The 19,087-nt window shown below is 35.3% G+C and overlaps 2 protein-coding genes across 2 annotated transcripts in view; one reads left to right on the forward strand and one right to left on the reverse strand.

The window, feature by feature from the left end:
* Positions 1-872: 872 nt before the first annotated feature.
* NACA2 (nascent polypeptide associated complex subunit alpha 2) lies at positions 873-1,664 on the reverse strand. The gene is given in 1 exon segment (XM_064582391.1): positions 873-1,664. A coding segment is annotated over 1 exon segment (651 nt). The 5' UTR covers positions 1,630-1,664; the 3' UTR covers positions 873-978.
* The window catches only part of LOC123854704 (uncharacterized), a 160,972-nt gene continuing 143,539 nt past the window's right edge, over positions 1,655-19,087 (forward strand). Inside the window, exons 1-8 of the mRNA XM_064583319.1 lie at positions 1,655-1,694; positions 2,543-2,686; positions 3,021-3,089; positions 7,419-7,559; positions 12,859-12,930; positions 13,995-14,138; positions 14,975-15,046; positions 17,605-17,748. Coding sequence (XP_064439389.1) covers positions 1,655-1,694; positions 2,543-2,686; positions 3,021-3,089; positions 7,419-7,559; positions 12,859-12,930; positions 13,995-14,138; positions 14,975-15,046; positions 17,605-17,748 — 826 coding nt within the window. The remainder of the gene's footprint in view (positions 1,695-2,542; positions 2,687-3,020; positions 3,090-7,418; positions 7,560-12,858; positions 12,931-13,994; positions 14,139-14,974; positions 15,047-17,604; positions 17,749-19,087) is intronic.

Here is a 19,087-nt window from a genome sequence, read left to right on the forward strand (position 1 = left end):
GATTTGTTTTAAAGACTAGCATGTGGTCTATCTAGGTGAATATTCCATGTGCACTTGAAAGAATGTATATTCTGTAGTTGTTGGGTAGTGTTCTATAAATATCCATTAGGTTAGATTTTTTGCTAGTTTGGTTGAATATTCTAATCCTTACTGATGTTTATTCTACTTGTTCTATTAATTACTAAGTGCAAGGTGTTCAAATCTGCAGCTCTGATTGTGGGCTCATCTATTCCTACCTTTAATTCTTTAAGTTTTTGCTTACAAGAAAGCTCTTGTTAGATGTACACATTTGGTATTGCAAAATTTATATATATGACCTTATGTAATGTACTTTGTCTATTGCTCTCTTTTGTCTTATTTTTGTTGCTCCTTTGTTCCTTTCCCCCAATTTCCTTACTTACATTTATACTGTCACCTATCTTATTTTATTTAAAATAAAGCTTTTAATTGATATTGCTAAATTATTTTACAGAAAGTTTATCAAATCATCCATAGGCAATATATGAAAATAATTATTCTTGGTGCACTTACATATTTCACATTATAATATCCATCTCTCTGTTTAGTTCTTTCAGTTTTGTAATACATGTTTTTCAGACTGTCACTAAGTACATACAAATTTAGAATTGTTATGTCCATCTAAAACATCATTATGAAATGTTTCTCTTTATCTCTAAAAATTCCTCTTCACATAAGGTCTACTTTGTCATATTTGTGTAGCTACACTGCTCTCTTTTGTTTAGTGTTTATCTATTATATCTCTCTTTTTTGGGGGGGTTTCTTTTTTTAAAATTTAAATTCAATTAATTAATATATAATATATTATTAGTTTCAGAGGTAGAGGTCAGTGATTCATGAGGTTTTTTTTTTCATCCAACAAGAAGCCATAACTTTATTAATGATAGAAACAGTACAAATTTCAAAACAAGCTGCAGTTATTCTTTTGAAAAACCAAAAAAAGTCCTCGTTTTCAGATGGTTATATTGTTAATTCCATAATAGCATTTACAATATCATTACAGTTGTTCTTCAGGGCTCGGACTGCCTTTGCTCTTGACGCATTTGCTTGTGACATGACCAGTTCTATGTCCTTACCCTCTTCACCGGTTTCATCAACCTCTTCCTCTTCCCTCTCCTCTTGCATAGTTGGAGTCTGTGTGTTTTCTTGAATGTTTGAGACAGCTTCACCTTGAACTTTGAATTTCTCAGCAGCTGCTAGTTGTGCTTGCTGAGATAAATCCTCGATCGTGGCTTCCCCCAAAACTACGTAGGTATCTGAAGCTGGGCTCTTGTAGACATTTGGTTTTGTAATGACAAAGAGGATATTCTCAGATTTCCAAATAGTGACTCTTGTAACCCCTGTAACCTGTCGAAGACCCAGTTTGGACATAGCCTTCTGTACCTTCTTTTCACTCCAGCTCTGTTTTGCTTTACTGACTGGTTCTTCATTGATTTCAGCGGCTGCTGCCAGCTGGGCTTGTTATGTGGTTGCCTGTGTGGAATCCTGTTCCTCAAGCTCTGGTAATGAGTCATCATCACTGTCAGATTCTGGTCCAGACCCTGTCTCAGCCTGGGGCTGTGGCAACTCCTGTTCTGTAACAGGAACAGTTTCTGTGGCTTTACCAGGCATTTTGTGAGGGGAACGCGGAACCAAGATGGCGGCAGAAAGAGCTGATTCATCAGTCTTAGAGAAGGGTATTTACCCCAAAGATACAAATGTAGTGATCCGAAGGGGCACCTGCACCCCAATGTTTATAGCAGCAATGTCCACAATAGCCAAACTGTGGAAAGAGCCAAGATGTCCATCAACAGATGAATGGATAAAGAAGATGTGGTATATATACACAATGGAATATTATGCAGCCATCAAAAGGAATGAGATCTTGCCATTTGCAACGACGTGGATGGAACTGGAGGGTATTATGCTGAGTGAAATAAGTCAGAGAAAGACATGTATCATATGACCTCACTGATATGAGGAATTCTTAATCTCAGGAAACAAACTGAGGATTGCTGGAGTGGTGGGGGGTGGGAGGGATGGGGTGGCTGGGTGATGGACATTGGGGAGGGTATGTGCTATGGTGAGCGCTGTGAATTGTGTAGGACTGATGAATCACAGACCTATACGCCTGAAGCAAATAATTTATAAGAAAAAAAAGAATACCCAGTGCTCATTACATCACGTGCCCTCCTTAATGTCCATCACCTGGTTACCCCATCCCCTACCCCCTTCCCCTCCAGCAACCCTCAGTTTGTTTCCTATGATTAAGAGTCTCTTATGGTATGTCTTCATCTCTGATTTTATCTTGTTTTATTTTTCCCTCCCTTCCCCTATGCTCCTCTGTTTTGTTTCTTAAATTCCACATGTGAGTATTGTCGCCTATTTTAAATTATTTTAGGAACAGAGCAGTCCATAGATAAATACAAATACTGTCTTTTAAGTATAATTTTATATATTGGAATAATTTTTCCCACTTATCTTTAAAACATAAAGGAGAAACATGAAAAGTCCTCTCTAATTGGAGGTGATTATCTCTTCTCAGGAGATAAAAGTCAATTTTACAACATCACCATTCACAAAAATGAAATTACAGCCATTCATGACCTTCAGCAAAATTTAAATGTCATCAGAATCTATCTAACAGATGATAAAATAAAGGAGGCTTTGGATAATACTAATCCTATTGGTGAGTAATTATTTTAATTTAAAATAGCAAAGCTTGAGGATTTCAGAAGTTTCACCCTATATACCTAAGAAGATATATCCCCTTTATATCTTTTAAAAGAAAATTAAAAATGTATTTTCTTTTCTTTTGATTGATGGGTTTATATTGAAGGAATTGATTTTCAGAGTATATCTCCGACAGCTTTATTTCAGGTCTAATCTGCATATCATGTACATCACAGTAGGATTGCCAGTCCTCTCTGTTATTTTTGTGTTTATAGCTCTGGTTTTATAACATCAAATAGTCTTCTTTACAAGAATATCTAAATTCTTTCTCTCTTTTTTTTAAAAAAAAGATGAAGTGGTGAATTTTAAGGATTTTATCAGAGCATTGAACAACAGTGATGAATTTATCGAGTGCCAAAGTAAGTATGGAATTTGAAATGAATATGAACAGAAACTTCATTTATTTTTGGTTGGTGTATATATAGGTATGTGTGTGTATAAATTATATATATATATATTTTTTTAAAATATTTAATTTATTTATTTATTAGAAAGAGAGAGAGAGCACAAGCAGGGGGAGTAGCAGGTAGAGGGAGAAGCAGGCTCCCCGCTGAGCAAGGAGCCCCATGCGAGACTTGATCCCAGTACCCTGGGATCATGACCTGAGCCGAAGGCAGATGCTTAACTGACTGAGCCACCCAGGAGTCCCTAAATTATATATATTTTATATATACTCTACCAAGCCCCTTTTTCCCCCATTTTCTCATTTAAACATAGTTGATTAGTATATTTTTTAAAGTCTAGGTTTTCAAACATATGAACACAAAATTTTCATATACTTTTTTAGAAAGATTTATTTATTTGAGAGAGAGAGAGTGAGGGGAGGGGGAGAGGAAGTGAATCTTTGAAGCAGACTCCCCACTGAGCGTGGAGCCCCACTCGGGGCTCCATCCCATGACCCTGAGATCATGACCTGAGCCAAAATCAAGAGTTGGACACTTAACCGACGGAGCTACCCATGCGCCCCTTGAATTACTTTAAAAATCTCTGTTACCTCTATTTCTTCCTTTTCGTGTGTTTTATTGCTCCGTTCTCTCTTTTTTCTTTATCACTGCTGACAGGTTTATCCATTTTATTATCAAAGTAATCAGATTTGGGTTTTTTAATCACCTCTAGTGACTTTTGCCCTCTTCTGTTCTTTCTTATTTCCTCATTTTATTATTATTATTATTTTTACATTTACTCTCTAGTTCTTTGTCAAAAACTTTAGCTAAATGGTTAACTTTTTCAGTCACAGTTCTATCATGGAGATACTAAAACAGCCTTGGACCACAGACATTGAGATTGAGAATTATAGTCCTCACACTGGGGTTTTAAAGAGTATTAAAATCAGTGGATTCTCTCTAAATTAATCTGCACTTTGAATGCATTTTCACTCACTATCTCAGGATAGGTGGGAACCTTGACAAAATAATTTTATTTTTTTTTTGGAAGATTATAGGTCTATGAATAGCTAAGACCCTTTTGAAAAAATAATGAAGAGGAACTTACTTTATCAGATATTATTACATATTATAATGCTACTTTAATATAGTGTTACAAATAGACCAATGCATCATAATATAGACCAACAGAGACTCCTATTAATGGGAACTTGGAATGTGATTGAGATGACATCATTAGTCAGTGGGGGAAAAGATATTTAGTATATAATTTGAGAAAATTGGCTTACTATGTGGGAGAAAACAGAGTAGAATCCCTACTTCATACTGTATACAGAAATAACTTTCAAGAATCAAATGTATATGAAAATGGATCTCAAAGGTAAAACTATACAGCTGATAGAAGAAAATGTAAGAAAAAATATTGTGCCTTATGGTCATGGATGCCTTCTTAAAAATACTACTCCCCCATGGGGCGCCTGGGTGGCTCAGTTGGTTAAGCAACTGCCTTCGGCTCAGGTCATGATCCCGGAGTCCCAGGATCGAGCCCCGCATCAGGCTCCCTGCTCAGCAGGGAGTCTGCTTCTCCCTCTGACCCTCCTCCCTCTCATGCTCTCTGTCTCTCATTCTCTCTCTCGCAAATAAATAAAATCTTAAAAAAAAAATAAATAAAATAAATAAAAAATAAATAAATAAAAATACTACTCTCCCAAAGCACAACCATAGGGTGAAAAAGGATGTAATTACATCAAAATTAAGGATTTCTGGTAAATGAAGGACTCTAAAATATATAACAGACTATAAGAAGACAATCACAAGATAATTAACAAAAGATTAATATCTCAAAATATAAGGAAATTCCACAAATCAGCAGTAGAAAGAAAAAAAATCAATTGAAAAAATAAGTAAGGATCTAAGAAGTCAGTACAGGAGGTGAAACCCAAATAGCTAAATATGTATATGAAGAGAATTGGAAATACTCACAAATTGCTGGTGAGTAGGTAAAATGATACAGCATTCCAGATTGCAACCTAGCAGTACTTGTCAAATAAGTATGCATGTTTCTTATGGCCCAGTAATTCTGTTTTTAGATTAATAGCCCAGAGAAGTTTCTTGTAGAGACATGTACAAGGGTGCTCCCTGCAATACTATGGGAGGATAGAAATGAAAGCAACATAGGTGTCCATCATTAGGGAAATGGTTGACTAAAACATGGTCCATATATATCACACATCATAACAATAACTAGATTTATATTTGCACCAGAGAGAGACCTCAATAATAATATGGTTCCATGAAGAAAGGAAAAAATAGAATAAATGCATAGCACACAATGCTTTATGTAAATTAGATTTCTACTAATGCCCATAACACTGTATTTATATATTTTTTCAGGTGAGCACATAATTCTATTATTTATTTATTTATTTTTATTTTATTTTTAAATTAACATAATGTATTTTTTTTCAGGGGTACAGGTCTGTGATTCGTCAGTCTTACACAATTCACAGCACTCACCATAGCACATACCCTCCCCAGTGTCCCTCACCCAGCCACCCCATCCCTCCCACCCCCCTCCACTCCAGCAACCCTCAGTTTGTTTCCTGAGATTAAGAGTCTCTTATGGTTTGTCTCCCTCTCCGGTTTTGTCTTGTTTCATTTTTCCCTCCCTTCCCCTATGATCCTCTGTCTTGTTTCTCACATAATTCTAAATAGAAAGATGAGAGATTAATTGAAAGAAATTGAGAAAGAGATTGAGATTGAAATGACAATATTAATAAACTTGACTTAAGAAACAGATTATATAATACTTTGTATCCTAAAAACTTAGAATACACATTCTTTTCAAATGCTTATGGAACAATCACAAAAATAGATGATGTATTTAAGTCACAAAGAAAAATTTCAATGCATTCTAAAAATCAGAAGTTGTTCAGAACACATAGTCTGACCATAATGTAGTAACATTAAAATTACTTTTAATTTGGAAGTTAAAAGAATTTGCAATGTTACTTTTAATTTGGAAATTAAAAGAATTTGGAATGAGAATATAGAAAAATGTTGCTTTTACGACTAAAAACAAATGGTCTTCTAAGTAATTTTTTGGTTGAAGAATAAAAGAAACCTGAAAGTAAGAATTTTTAGAAATGATGACATTGAAAGCACTACATATCAAAATAATGTAAACTGTGGCCAAAACAATCTTACAGGATATTTTATAGTATTAAATGCTTTTATTAGAAAACAAGAAAGACAAACCATGAGAAACTCTGGACTCCGAGAAACAAACTGAGGGTTACAGAGAGGAGGGGGTGGGGGGATGAGGCAACCGGGTGATGGGTATTAAGGAGGGCACGTGTTGTGATGAGCACTGGGTGTTATATGCAACTATTGAATCGTTGAACACTACATCAGAAACTAATGATGTACTATATGCTGGCTAAATGAACATAATAAAAAAAGAGAAAAGAAACATTGAAAATAATTTTTCTTAAATGTTCAACTCATGAAGCTTACCAGCAACATAACAAAACAGCAAAAACAATCCCCTCAAAAAGTACTAGTCAGGAGCTAATAAAGTTGAAGGTAGAAGTTAGTGAAATAGAACACACACACACAAAAGAAATTATTCATGTAACCAAAACTTTGTTCTTTCAAAAGATTAATAGAGAATGCTTTAGGAAATATGATGAAGGGGAAAAAAATAGGACGTAAAAAAGAAGATCATCATAACTTGGATACAAAGGAGATTAAAATATATAAATGAATAATAAAACTAAGCTAATAAAGCACCAAATCATTGGCATCTTATCAACAACACTGTCATTCTTTCCAAACATTTGGATGAAGACAGAAAGGGCTGCTTCCTCCCCCCTCACAATAATGGCACTGTTTTCTTTGGGATCATTTTGATATTTTGTTGTTTTTGTTTAGCTTCATGAGTTGAACTAATATAGTAAAATATTTCAGTATTTCTTGTTTTTTTTTTTTAAGATTTTATTTATTTATTTGAGAGAGAGCGCGTAAGAGCACACAAGCAGGGGGAGCAGCAGAGGGAGAGGAGAAGCAGGCTCCCCGCTGAGCAGGGAGCTAGATGAGGAGCAGTGTTTCTTGTTTTCTAATATAAGCATTTAAACCTATAAATTATGTGGAGCTCTCAGTTTGGAGAATATTTCAGAGAGGCAAAACCCTCAAGACTGTGTTTTCAAGAAAATGAATACATTTCACCCAAATCAAGTTGTGAAGTGCTTATCTGGATAGACTGACCAACTAAATATCTTTACGTTTTGTCACTTCTCTATATAGAAATAGAAGATGCATCTAACATTGTTAATAGTGTCTTTGATGGGAAAGTTGAAGTTAAAGACCTTTTATCTCCCTTGGAGAGCGTGGAGAAACTTTTAAGTAAAGAAAAACCTGAGGCGTTACTGAACTGTGCAACAGACAGTAAGTACTTGAGTTACCTCACAGGTTTCCTGTTTAGAGTATACATGTTCACACAAGCTAATTTTTTTTTAAGAATAATAATACTGTATGCTTAGGAAGGTTGTTATAGAAATAATGTTTATATATTGGTCACTGTGAACTGTTAGAACCTTTTTGGAAAGTGTATGGATATTCTTTATTTGGAGGAGACGAATAGAAGCAAGTAGTCTTGTTATCCATGTTTCAAAACCGGATACTCCTTTATTAGATTATGATGGTCACAATAATAAATATGATAGAACCCTGCCCTTCCAGTTCCCCAACCCTGGATTCCAGAGATAGGGTAATTCTTACAAACAGAGTTCCACCAATAAATGTAATATTTACTGTGGTATTTTCATAAATGATGTTCACCAGACTGAAGAAATAGCCTTCTATTCCTTTCTTGCTAAAGGATTGAGTTTATATTTATTTGGTTTATCATGAATTTCCCAAACAATTTTTATGCATCTGTTTAGATAGCTCATAGGAGTTTTTCTTGTAATCTATGAGTGTGGTGAATTATATTGAATTTTTAAATATTAAATGAAACTTAAAATTTTGGAAAAACCCATTTTGGTCATGATATATTATCCTTTTTATATATTGCTGGGTTCATTTTTCTAATACTTTGTTTACAATTTCTACATCTCTGTGAGTAAGACTAACCTGGTATTTTCTCATACTACTATTGTCAGGCTTCAGTGTCAGATTATCCTCATAATTTGAAAAGTATTTTCTCTTTTTTCTAAATTTGGCATAGTTTGGGTAACATTGGAATTGCATATTCTTTTCATGTCTCATGGTATTCACCAACACAGTCGTTTGAGCCTTGATATTCTTTTTGGGTAGGTTTTTGATTACTCATTCATCTTCTTTCATGCCATAGGATTACTTAGGTTTTCTGTTTTGTTTTGTTTTGTTTTTAAGATTTTATTTATTTATTTGAGAGAGAGAATGAGAGACAGAGAGCACGAGAGGGAAGAGAGAGGGAGAAGCAGACCCCCCGCCAAGCAGGGAGCCCGATATGGGACTTGATCCCGGGACTCCAGGATCATGACCCGAGCTGAAGGCAGTTGCTTAACCAACTGAGCCACCCAGGCGCCCTTCTGTTTATTCTTGAGTCAAATTTTGCTAAGTTTGTTTTTTCAAAGAGGTTGTCCTTTTCATATGAAAAATTATCGCTATAGTGCTATTAAGTTTTTAATAATTAGCGCTTAGGGGGCGCCTGAGTGGCTCAGTCGTTAAGCGTCTGCCTTCGGCTCAGGTCATGATTCCAGGTCCTGGGATCGAGCCCCGCATCGGGCTCCCTCCTCGGCAGGAAGCCTGCTTCTCCCTCTCCCACTCCCACTGCTTGTATTCCCTCTCTTTCTGTGTCTCTCTCTGTCAAATAAATAAATAAAATCTTAAAAAATATAATAATAATAATAAGCGCTTAGTAGTTTTGTAATATTTGCAGCATCTGTGGTAATGCTCCCATCTTATTCCTCATATTGGTTCTTTTTTCTTTTTAGATCATCTATGCTAATGGTTTGTCAATTTTAATAACTCTTAATTAATTCTCAGCTTTCTGATCCTATTGTGTGTTTGTTGACTGTTTCCTCAATTTTTGTTTTTATCTTAATCATTTTCTTCTCCACGATTTGTTTAAGCTTATTTTGTGACATTTTAATATATATTTCATATATATATTATGAAATGACCACAATAATAAGTCTAGTTAATATCTATCACCATACATAGTTACAAAAACTTTTTCTTGTGTTAAGAAATTTTAAGATTTGCTCTCTTAGCAATCTTCAAATATGCAATACAGTATTATTAACTATATTTTTTATTTTTTTTAATTTAATTTAATTTAATTTAATTTAATTTAATTTAATTTTAAAGATGTTATTTATTTATTTGACAGAGAGAAACACAGCGAGAGAGGGAACACAAGCAGGGGGAGTGGGAGAGGGAGAAGCAGGCTCCCCGCCGAGCAGAGAGCCTGACGCGGGGCTCGATCCCAGGACCCTGGGATCATGACCTGAGCCGAAGGCAGAGGCTTAACCATCTGAGCCACCCAGGCGCCCCTATTAACTGTATTTTTTAGATATATATATATTTTCCATTCTTTTGATTTCACTCTTCCTGTATTCTTATTCTTCTGAAGAAAAAAAAAGATAAATTTGGAACCATGTGAGGGAAACTAAAATTTGAAAGAACGAAATAGGACTTCTAGAAATTAAAAAAGTAGCAATTAAAATTAATTAGTGGACAATAATGTCAGCAGATTAAACATAGGTGAAGAAATATGAACTGCAAAATAGTTTGAAGAAATGATACAAAATGTAGCATAGAAAGAGAAATAGAATACAAGAAAGAGGCTTAGAGGAAGGCAGAATGAAAAGGCTACTTATTGCAGTAATTGGTTTGAAATATATATGTATATCAGATTACAATGTTATATACTTTACACTTACATTATAATTAATATAATGTTATATGTGAATTATATCTCAGTAAAGCTAAAAAAAAGAAAAAATGAAAAGACATGATATATATCCATTCAGGGGAGAAGAGACAGAATGGTTGCAGAGAAAATATTTGGAGAACTATAGCTGAGAATTTTCTAGAATGAGAAAGACCTAAACCTACCAATTCAAGAAGTCCAATGAATCCCACATAGGATGAAAGGAAATCCATCCATACATAGGTTTATCATGATGAAACTGCAGCCTACCAGAAGGAAAGAAAATCTTAAAGGTAGCTAGAGAGGAAAGTCAAATTATCTATAAAGGAGGAACTTTTTCTTATTCTTGATATTTTCTCTAGGTATTGAAATCTAGAGAAACATTTTTGTAAGTCGAGGATAAACCCTCCAGTTTGGGAGAAACCTAGGCTTTGTCTGACCTTTGAAAATACAAACTAAAGTTCATCCAATGTTGTTTTGTTTTTGTTTTGTCTTTGGCAAATACTCTGGGTGAAAAACTGTTGCGGTGTTTCTGGGTTACAGCCTTCCATTACTTGTTTGGCCTGGAAGTTTCTTACTTTCTTGGCAGCAGATTGATGGATTTAAGGTCATTTTAAAGCAATAATTTTACTTAGAATTTTTAGTTGTTTTTAGTAGGAGGGTTGATCCAGATATCTAGGCTGGTTCATTGCTGGCACCCTCTCCCATTCCAAGGTCATACCATAATGTAGGAGATAGAGGAAGAGCTTTTAAAACTCCCTTGCATTGTGTTTCTACTGACACCTAGTGGATGGAGCCTGTGGTGATCCTGCATCTGTGGGGAAGGGATATGGGAAAGGGGTGCTCCCACAGGGCAATTCTCATTCTTTCCCATCAGACTTCCATTCTCTCTCTCCCTCAGCCCTCCCATTCCCTCTCTCTCTTTCTTTCTCTCTCTTTGCCTCAGGAGAAATTCTTCCTCTCTATTTAGGCATTTGGTATATTTTCTTCAACAACTCTAGGTTTCTGCACAAGCAGTCTCTACAAAAACTTTTAATCTACAAATCTCAGGAATGAGGAAATACTTAAGGCCAAACTAACTGCTTAGAACAGGAAAGGGGGACGCCTGGGTGGCTCAGTCATTAAGCGTCTGCCTTCGACTTAGGTCATGGTCTCAGAGTCCTGGGATTGAGTCCCTCATCGGGCTTCTTGCTCATCAGGGAACCTGCTTCTCCCTCTGCCTGCTCTGCCTACTGCTCTCCCTGCTTGTATTTGTGCTCTCTCTCTCTCTGACAAATAAATAAATAAAATCTTAAAAAAAAAAAAAAAAGAACAGGAAAGATGGGTCAAATTATCCACCACTTCAAGAGGTACAGCGCAATAGCTCCAATTTGCTCTTTAAACAAATTACAATAAGCTTCCAGAGAAGGGTAACTTTTGAAGCAGACCGGAGTCAGCTAACTCAAATATCTGCAGTAGCCAGGCACATAATGCAAATTAATAAAATGAATTGGGTATAAGACAAAAGGAAGGGATGTGGACTGTAGGGTAACTTGAGAGCACATATCCTATATTAAGATAGTTAAATTCAAATGAAGAGAAAACCCTAACACTCCCTAAGACAATGAACATGACTGAATCTCAGCTGTATTCAGTCTGTGAGCCTGTGATCCCTGAAGCAGGCTTCTGTAGGAGTGGGGAAAAAATCTTTTCCTTCTACCCTTCTAGGTTCTCAGCTAGAGCTCTGTAACAAAAGACAGATTAACAAGAGAAAAGCATACAAATTTAATATAACTTTACATGAAAGGGGAGCATACATAAGGAAACGAAGACCCAAAGAAGTGGTTAAGTAGAAAATGGTGGAAAATGTGATAGGGCAAAATGATATGAGCTAAGGGTGGTAAACTGGGGGAAATTTAACAAGTTTCCTCTGGGTGTCCCTCCAACCCACAGTCTTCAGAGATAAGGATGCTCCTTTCCTGTGGGTATAGCAGGGAATCTCTCACGTGAGAGTCTTATGACCTGTTTCAGGGAGGATGGGGAATTCTGAATCCTAACTGCACCTTCCATTTCTCAAATTTCTTCAGCTTAAAGTATTCAATATGCTAGGTTGCAATGTTTTGGGGGTAGTATGTCCTGAACCCTGTCCTCCAAAGAATAAGAAATATTTATGTGATAGTTTGGATAATTCAGAAGAAATTGAAATTCAGCTATTAGGTTTTATAAGGGTTTTTACTTACTTGGAAAGATTAATAATTTTATATATTTTCTTTTATGCATAGTTTTTGCTTGTTCACTTCAGGGTTAAATAGGGAGTAGTGACAGTAAAAACAAGTTGAATTTCTCTTTTCTCACCAAACAGAACTTTCTTCCAAAGGAATTTTTTTTTAATTCTTTCTCTTCCTTTGCTGTCTTTGTTGTATAAATCATCTCTGCAGGGAGTGGCTCTATGCATTCTCTCATACTCATTATAGGTGTGTATATATTTTTGTACTATATAACCTGTGTGTAATTTTTTTAAACCATGGGTCACAATACTGGGTTGTGAAATAAATTTACTAAGTCCCGAATAGCATTTTAAAATGAAATGGAATAATGTGGAATTTGTTGGAAGGTATCAGCATGCATCACATAGGATAAGGGTAAGTATTGTTTTATAAAACATTTATTTCTGTGTGTGTGAGTATTTGTGTGTGAGCACGCATGTTCACAATCTAAATGTTTTTCTTACTCTGCGTTATAGTCATAGAAGTTTGAAAACTGAATGAAATTATATTAAAGCAATACCAGATCCCTGCCTTAATGAGGTTGAAATCTATTTAAACCCTATTTTATTTAACTTTGCAGAAAATAAAAAGATTGTAAAAGATATAATTGGTGTTTTCACTAATTCACCGAAACCATCAACACCATTCAACAGTAAGTATAGTAAAAGAATGAGGGGCGCCTGGGTGGCTCAGTTGTTAAGCGGCTGCCTTCGGCTCAGGTCGTGATCCCAGGGTCCTGGGATCGAGCCCCGCATTGGGCTCTCTGTTCAGCAGGGAGCCTGCTTCTCCCTTTCCCTCTGCCTGCTGCTCCCCCTGCTTGTGCTCTCTCTATCTCTCTGTCAAATAAATAAAATCTTAAAAAAAAAAAAAGAATGAAAAGTAAAGATAAATTTCTAAGATCATTCTGTGATATTCTACTTTTTCTAAAGTATAGTTTGTTTTGCCCTGTGCTTTTATTTCCTTAAGTTTTCTTTGCTTTATTGCGATGTTATAATCTGCTTTCTTATTCCTTATCATATTCAATCTGTACTTTGACTATAATGAATTATTTAGAATTACATTCCTAGTATATGCTTCCTTAAAACAAACAGTTTGTCTCAGTATATGCTTCAGTGTAAGGTATCCCATGAATCTAATACAATTTTCTCTCACCTCTAATAAATTCCACGTGCTTCTTTATCTCACCTACAGTGAAATATTGTAAGAGAAAGTACAAAGAAAATAAGATCTAGCACATCTAAAACTACTAGGTAGGCGGTAAGTAAGAGAGGCTCTAATCTTAGGATAGGGTGTGACTACGTGTTTTTCAGGCTATAGCAGATTTATATTTTCATTTTTCTTTCTCCAACTACCTGCGTTCTGTTTCTGCTAGCTGACCTCATTCTAAGAGCCATTACCTAGCTGTGCTTGAAATGCTTACGGTCTATGAAAGATTGGAGCACGTAGTAGTTTTTACCTTTGAGGGGAAATAATAAATAAAAGCAAATTTTTACAAAAATTTTGCAGAAGTTCAACTTTTAGCTGCCAAGGGGTATGTTAAATTTTGCTTGTTGTTTAAGTGGCTTCTCAAAACAAAGCCCATTGATATGTTTGAAAGCCCTTTAACTCAGAATAACTTTTGTAATACACCTACTCTCTGCAGGTCAGGGTGTTAAGTCTAAGAAAGGGCTTTGCCCCAGCTTCCTCATTTGTTCTCTATTCTTCATGTATTTACAGATTTATTTAAAGAGATTACAACTCTTGATAAGATCAGAAATGATAAGATGCCTGCAAATGAACTGAGCTTCCAACTCTTGAGTGCAGGAATTCCATTAAGCAACAAGACATTCCAGGAGATTCTGGGTCAAGCATCTATTGATGGTGAGCCCTTTTTGAAAGAACAATGTATGTTGAGCTTAATGAAGTCCTAGTTCTACTGTGAGCTTGGGAAATCTGTTTTACATATGCATAGTTTAGATAAACTAGGTCTTAGAAACATAATGAGAACATAGGCATACTGAGAACTAATTAAAAATTAATATTTTTCTCTTGGAAATTTTATTTATTTATTTATTCATTCATTCATTCATTTTTACGTAGGCTCCACACCTAGTGTGGAGCCCAGTGCAAGGCTTGAACTCACGACCCTAAGATCAAGACCTGAGCTGAGATCAAGAGTCAGATGCTTGGGGCGCCTGGGTGGCTCAGATGGTTAAGTGTCTGCCTTCAGCTCAGGTCATGATCCCAGGGTCCTGGGATCGAGCCCCGCATAGGGCTCCCTGCTCCACGGGAAGCCTGCTTCTCCCTCTCCCACCCCCTCTGCTTGTGTTCCCTCTTTCGCTGTGTCTCTCTCTGTCAAATAAATAAATAAAATCTTTAAAAAGAAAAAAAAAAAGTCAGATGCTTAACTGACTGAACCACCCAGGCACCCCTTCTCTTGGAAATATTTTGAAGAGGCACCCTCTGTTTATCTGGCATCATATTTGTAAAATGTATACATCAAAATTTAATTAAGACAAATAGTATAATTAGAAATTTTTTCTCATTTTAAGGGAACAGGTTCTTGGTAAAACTATTTTAAATTGGTTAGTTTTTATCCAGCTAATTTTCAAAAATTAACAAAATTTGCCCATCCCCCCATTTCCTGTCATGGTTATTTTAATGGTTATAAACATTGACACTTTGCCATTTTATAATCCTTATACTTTACTTTTTAGAAAATAGTGAAGTAAGTCTCAAACAAATTTTGGAGGCTTTGAACACAAATAAGCCAGCTCCTGAATTTCAAGGTGGGTCAATCAATATTTCATTTTAAATATTTGTCATAGTTTCCATTACCTTTTGTCGTTATTATTTTTAAACAGTGTTGTGAGGTATAAATGATATACAAAAGCTGTATATTTTTGTAATTAAAGTGCACAGTTTGGTAAGTTTTGATATATGCACACACCTATAAAACTACCATCATGATCAAGGTAATGAACACATCCCTCACCCCCAAAACTTCCTCATGCTCCTTTATAATCTCTCCTGCCATTTCCTATCCTCTTCCTCATCCTCAGGCAACCCTTGGTCTGCTTTTTGTCAGTATAGATTCATTTGCATTTACCAGAATTTTACAAAATGGATATATTCTTTTTTTGCTGGATGTTTTCATTCAGCATAATTATTTTGAGATTCATCCATGTAGCATGTATCAGTAAGTCATTCTTATTTATGACTGGATAGCACTCCATTTTATTGATATACCACAGTTTATCTATTACCTGGTGATACACATTAGGCTATTTCCAGTTTGGAGCTATTACAAATAAAACTGCTATGAACAATTTTGTATGTCATTGTATGAACATAAGCTTTCATTTCTCTTGAGTAGTTACCAAAGCTTGGCTGGCTCATATGGTAGGTGCATGTTTAACTTTTTAAGAAACTGCAAACTGGTTTCCAAAGTGGCCACACTATTTTACATTTACGTTTCTACCAGCAGTGAATGAGAGTTCCAATTCCTCCAAATCCTTGCCAATACTTGGTATAGTCAGTCTTTCTAATTTTAATCATTCTAGTAAGTGTGGAGTGGTATCTCGTTGTGGTTTTAATTTGCATTTCTTTAATGACTAATGATGTTGAACATCTTCTCATGTGCTTATTTGCCATTTGTATATCTTCTTTGTAAAGTGTCTGTTCAGATCTTTTGCCCGTTTTTAAAGTTGGGTTGTTTGCTTTTGTATTTCTGTATGTACCTGTCCTTTATCAGAAATACACTTAGCAAAATATTTTCTCTGAGTCTTATACTGAGCAAAATTTTCTGAGTCTCTTCATTTTCTTAAGTGTCTTTAAAAGATCATTAATTTTAATTTTGATGAAGTTTAATTAATCAATTTTTTTCTTTTTTGTATTGTGCTTTTGGTTTCACATGTATGAAATCTTTGCCTCCTCCAAAGTTACAAAGGTTTTATTGTATGTTTTCTTCTAAAAGTTTTATGGGTTTTGGTTTTGCATTTTAGGTGTATGATCTATTTTGCTTTAATCTTTATATATAGAATAAAGTATGGATCAAAGTTCCTTTTTGTTTCGTTTTGTTTTGTATATGGACATTCATTTGTTCCAGCACGGTTGGTTGTTGAAAAGATTATACTTTCTCTATATTTTCTATACTGAATTTCCTTTGTACTTTTGTAGAAAATCATATGTATTTGTATATATATTTCTTGGATTCTCTATTCTGTTCCATTGATCTTTGTCAGTCTTTACACTGATACCACATTGTCTGATTACTGTAGCTTGATAATAAACATTGAAAGCACTCAGGTAGTATCGGTCCTCCAGATACTTTGTTCTACTTTAAAAAAAGTTGTTTTGGCTATTCTAGGTCTTTTCCATTGCCATGTAAATTTTAGAATCAGTGTAATTTCTACAAAAAGTCTGCTGGAATTTATTGGAGAAATTAAAGGCCCTCATGAATTAAGATCTGTTGGAAAATTTCTTGTCTAATAATGTCTTATTAAAAAGTACAGCTCTTCTCTGCAATTCCTTTGTGTGCCTCTACTTTGCCTCCTTTTAAATATTCCCCCAGATAAACTAGAGATTATAATCCAAACAGTGATCTTTAGTGTATGATGATTTGTGTAACTCATTGATAAATAGAGGCATGGCTCTAATCCTAAGGACCCCATTTAGAGGGGAAAACTCCTAGAGGTTTGGATAAGACCTGGGAAGAATACAGAGTGCTTCAGCCTGAAAGAACCTCCAACATTTTTATTTTCTTTGTAGAAAAACCCTTACATCTATTACCTCTAATCTTGAAACTCTTCAATTCATATTTCATCTACAGATTTTGTAGCATTTAGTTCTTGTACCTTTTAGGTTAAAAACTAAAGGCCACTTCCACTTTCAGGCACAATATATTCCTGAAAACCTTAATCCTCCCATACTTCTGGGGGGACTTCTAATAATAGAGTAAAAGTTATGACGAATAAGCAAAAAATGAAAGGAGCAGCAAAATATGTAAGTAGAAGAAAATTCAGGACTAATATTTTTATACTCTGAAATTTGGGCTGTTTCATATACACAGAGATAAGCCCCAAATTCCCTCTCACTGATACAAAATTAAACATTTCCCTAGGAGATGCAATAATGGCCTATTTTAACTTTAAAAAAACTGATAGTTTTATTCAATTAAATAAAAAAACCTCAGTCATCCTAATTTTTTTTTACATTAAGACAAAAATAACTGAACATCTCAGGGAAATATGCCTGGAGTAAAGGAATATTTGGCTTATTAATTTTGGAATCATAGAGATAATATTAGTTGAGATATATGACTTACAGAATCCTCATGTGTTTTCAGATTTATCTACTGCCCTCCAGACTGTTAACCTGATGGACTGCAACAAAATTCAAATTAACAACTTGCAAGATGCTTTTGATGACCTCAATATTTCTGTAAAGCCGGAAGAATACCAGATGTTAGAGAAAACGCTTGATGTTGATGGTACATATAATAACTATGAGTTGGCTTTCCAAATAAAGTGACAGTAAATTTTCCATTCCCCTTCCCTGTCCTCCATTCATCGCTGCCCAACAATTTTTTTCTTTATTATCCTAATGGAAAAAACACTCTAACAGAGCAGTTCTATTGAGATCATAAATTTATCTTGATAGAAAAATCTTTGAATAAGATTAATAAGATTTTAAAAACCCCATCAAGTATTCTGTGTTGATTCCGTCAGAGTGTAATTTGTATGTATGTTTTTAGCATCTACTATGTAAATCAGGGAAGATGAAATAATTCTCTGTGAAGGTTGTGCTAAAGTAAAACTGCTTTTAGCCAGGAACAGACTAAGGGAAGGCTTTCTTTAGCATCTACTATGTAAATCAGGGAAGATGAAATAATTCTCTGTGAAGGTTGTGCTAAAGTAAAACTGCTTTTAGCCAGGAATAGACTAAGGGAAGGCTTTCTCCCCTTAGCGTGAGATATTTATGGCAGGAGATGGATTGAACGTGAATCCTAAGAGTTTTCAGAGAAAACAATATATAATTTTCCAAATTTTGCCAACTTTATGTGGTTTTTAAAAATTAATTTAAAATCAATTCCTAAAAGTATTTTCTTTTTTATAGTATTAAATGGGGCCACTGCACAGCACAACTTCTGGGGGCATGTTGTCATCTGTGTCAACAGCACCCTTTGATGTTAGGCAATGCATGGCCTGCATCGCTATGCAACAGACCTGATTCCAAGTGCCTGTTATATGTAAGGTGTCATGTAATATGTAATGTAATCAAATAAATACAAAGTATTCATATTTAGGAAACTTTCGGTCTAGTTGATGAGGCAAGCTATAAACAACAAAAGGGTATATAACAATATAGGAGATAAAAGCTCAGTGCATTTGCAATGTTACATCGCAGTGCTTTAATAATAGCCAGGGAAACAGTGATGTGATACTGTGATTTGTAATAAGAAATATATATTTGGTCTTCGACCCCATTCCTGGCATAGAGCTCCTAAAATACTTGTAAATTCTTAAGTGATGAGACCACTAGGGGTATCTTTTGTTCTAATAGGCAATTCTAGGTGGGCATCTTGTTCCTAGGTGGGGACTGGTCACCAAAAAGATAAGCCATGCTTAGAACCTTGGAATTTTTAGCTCTACCCCCAGTCTCCAGAGAGGGGAGAGGGGCTGGAAATGGAGTGAATCATTGATCATGCCTATGTGAGGAAGCCTCCATAAAATCCCAATTGTTCAGAGAGCTTCCAGGTTGGTGAACACATCCACATACTAGGAAAGTAACTCACCTCAACTCCACAGGAACAGAGCTGCTGTTCCTGG

Source organism: Mirounga angustirostris, unplaced genomic scaffold, assembly GCF_029215605.1.
Source record: "Mirounga angustirostris isolate CCGP_5_RB_7025 unplaced genomic scaffold, mMirAng1.0.hap1 SCAF_17, whole genome shotgun sequence".
Lineage (NCBI taxonomy): Eukaryota > Metazoa > Chordata > Mammalia > Carnivora > Phocidae > Mirounga > Mirounga angustirostris.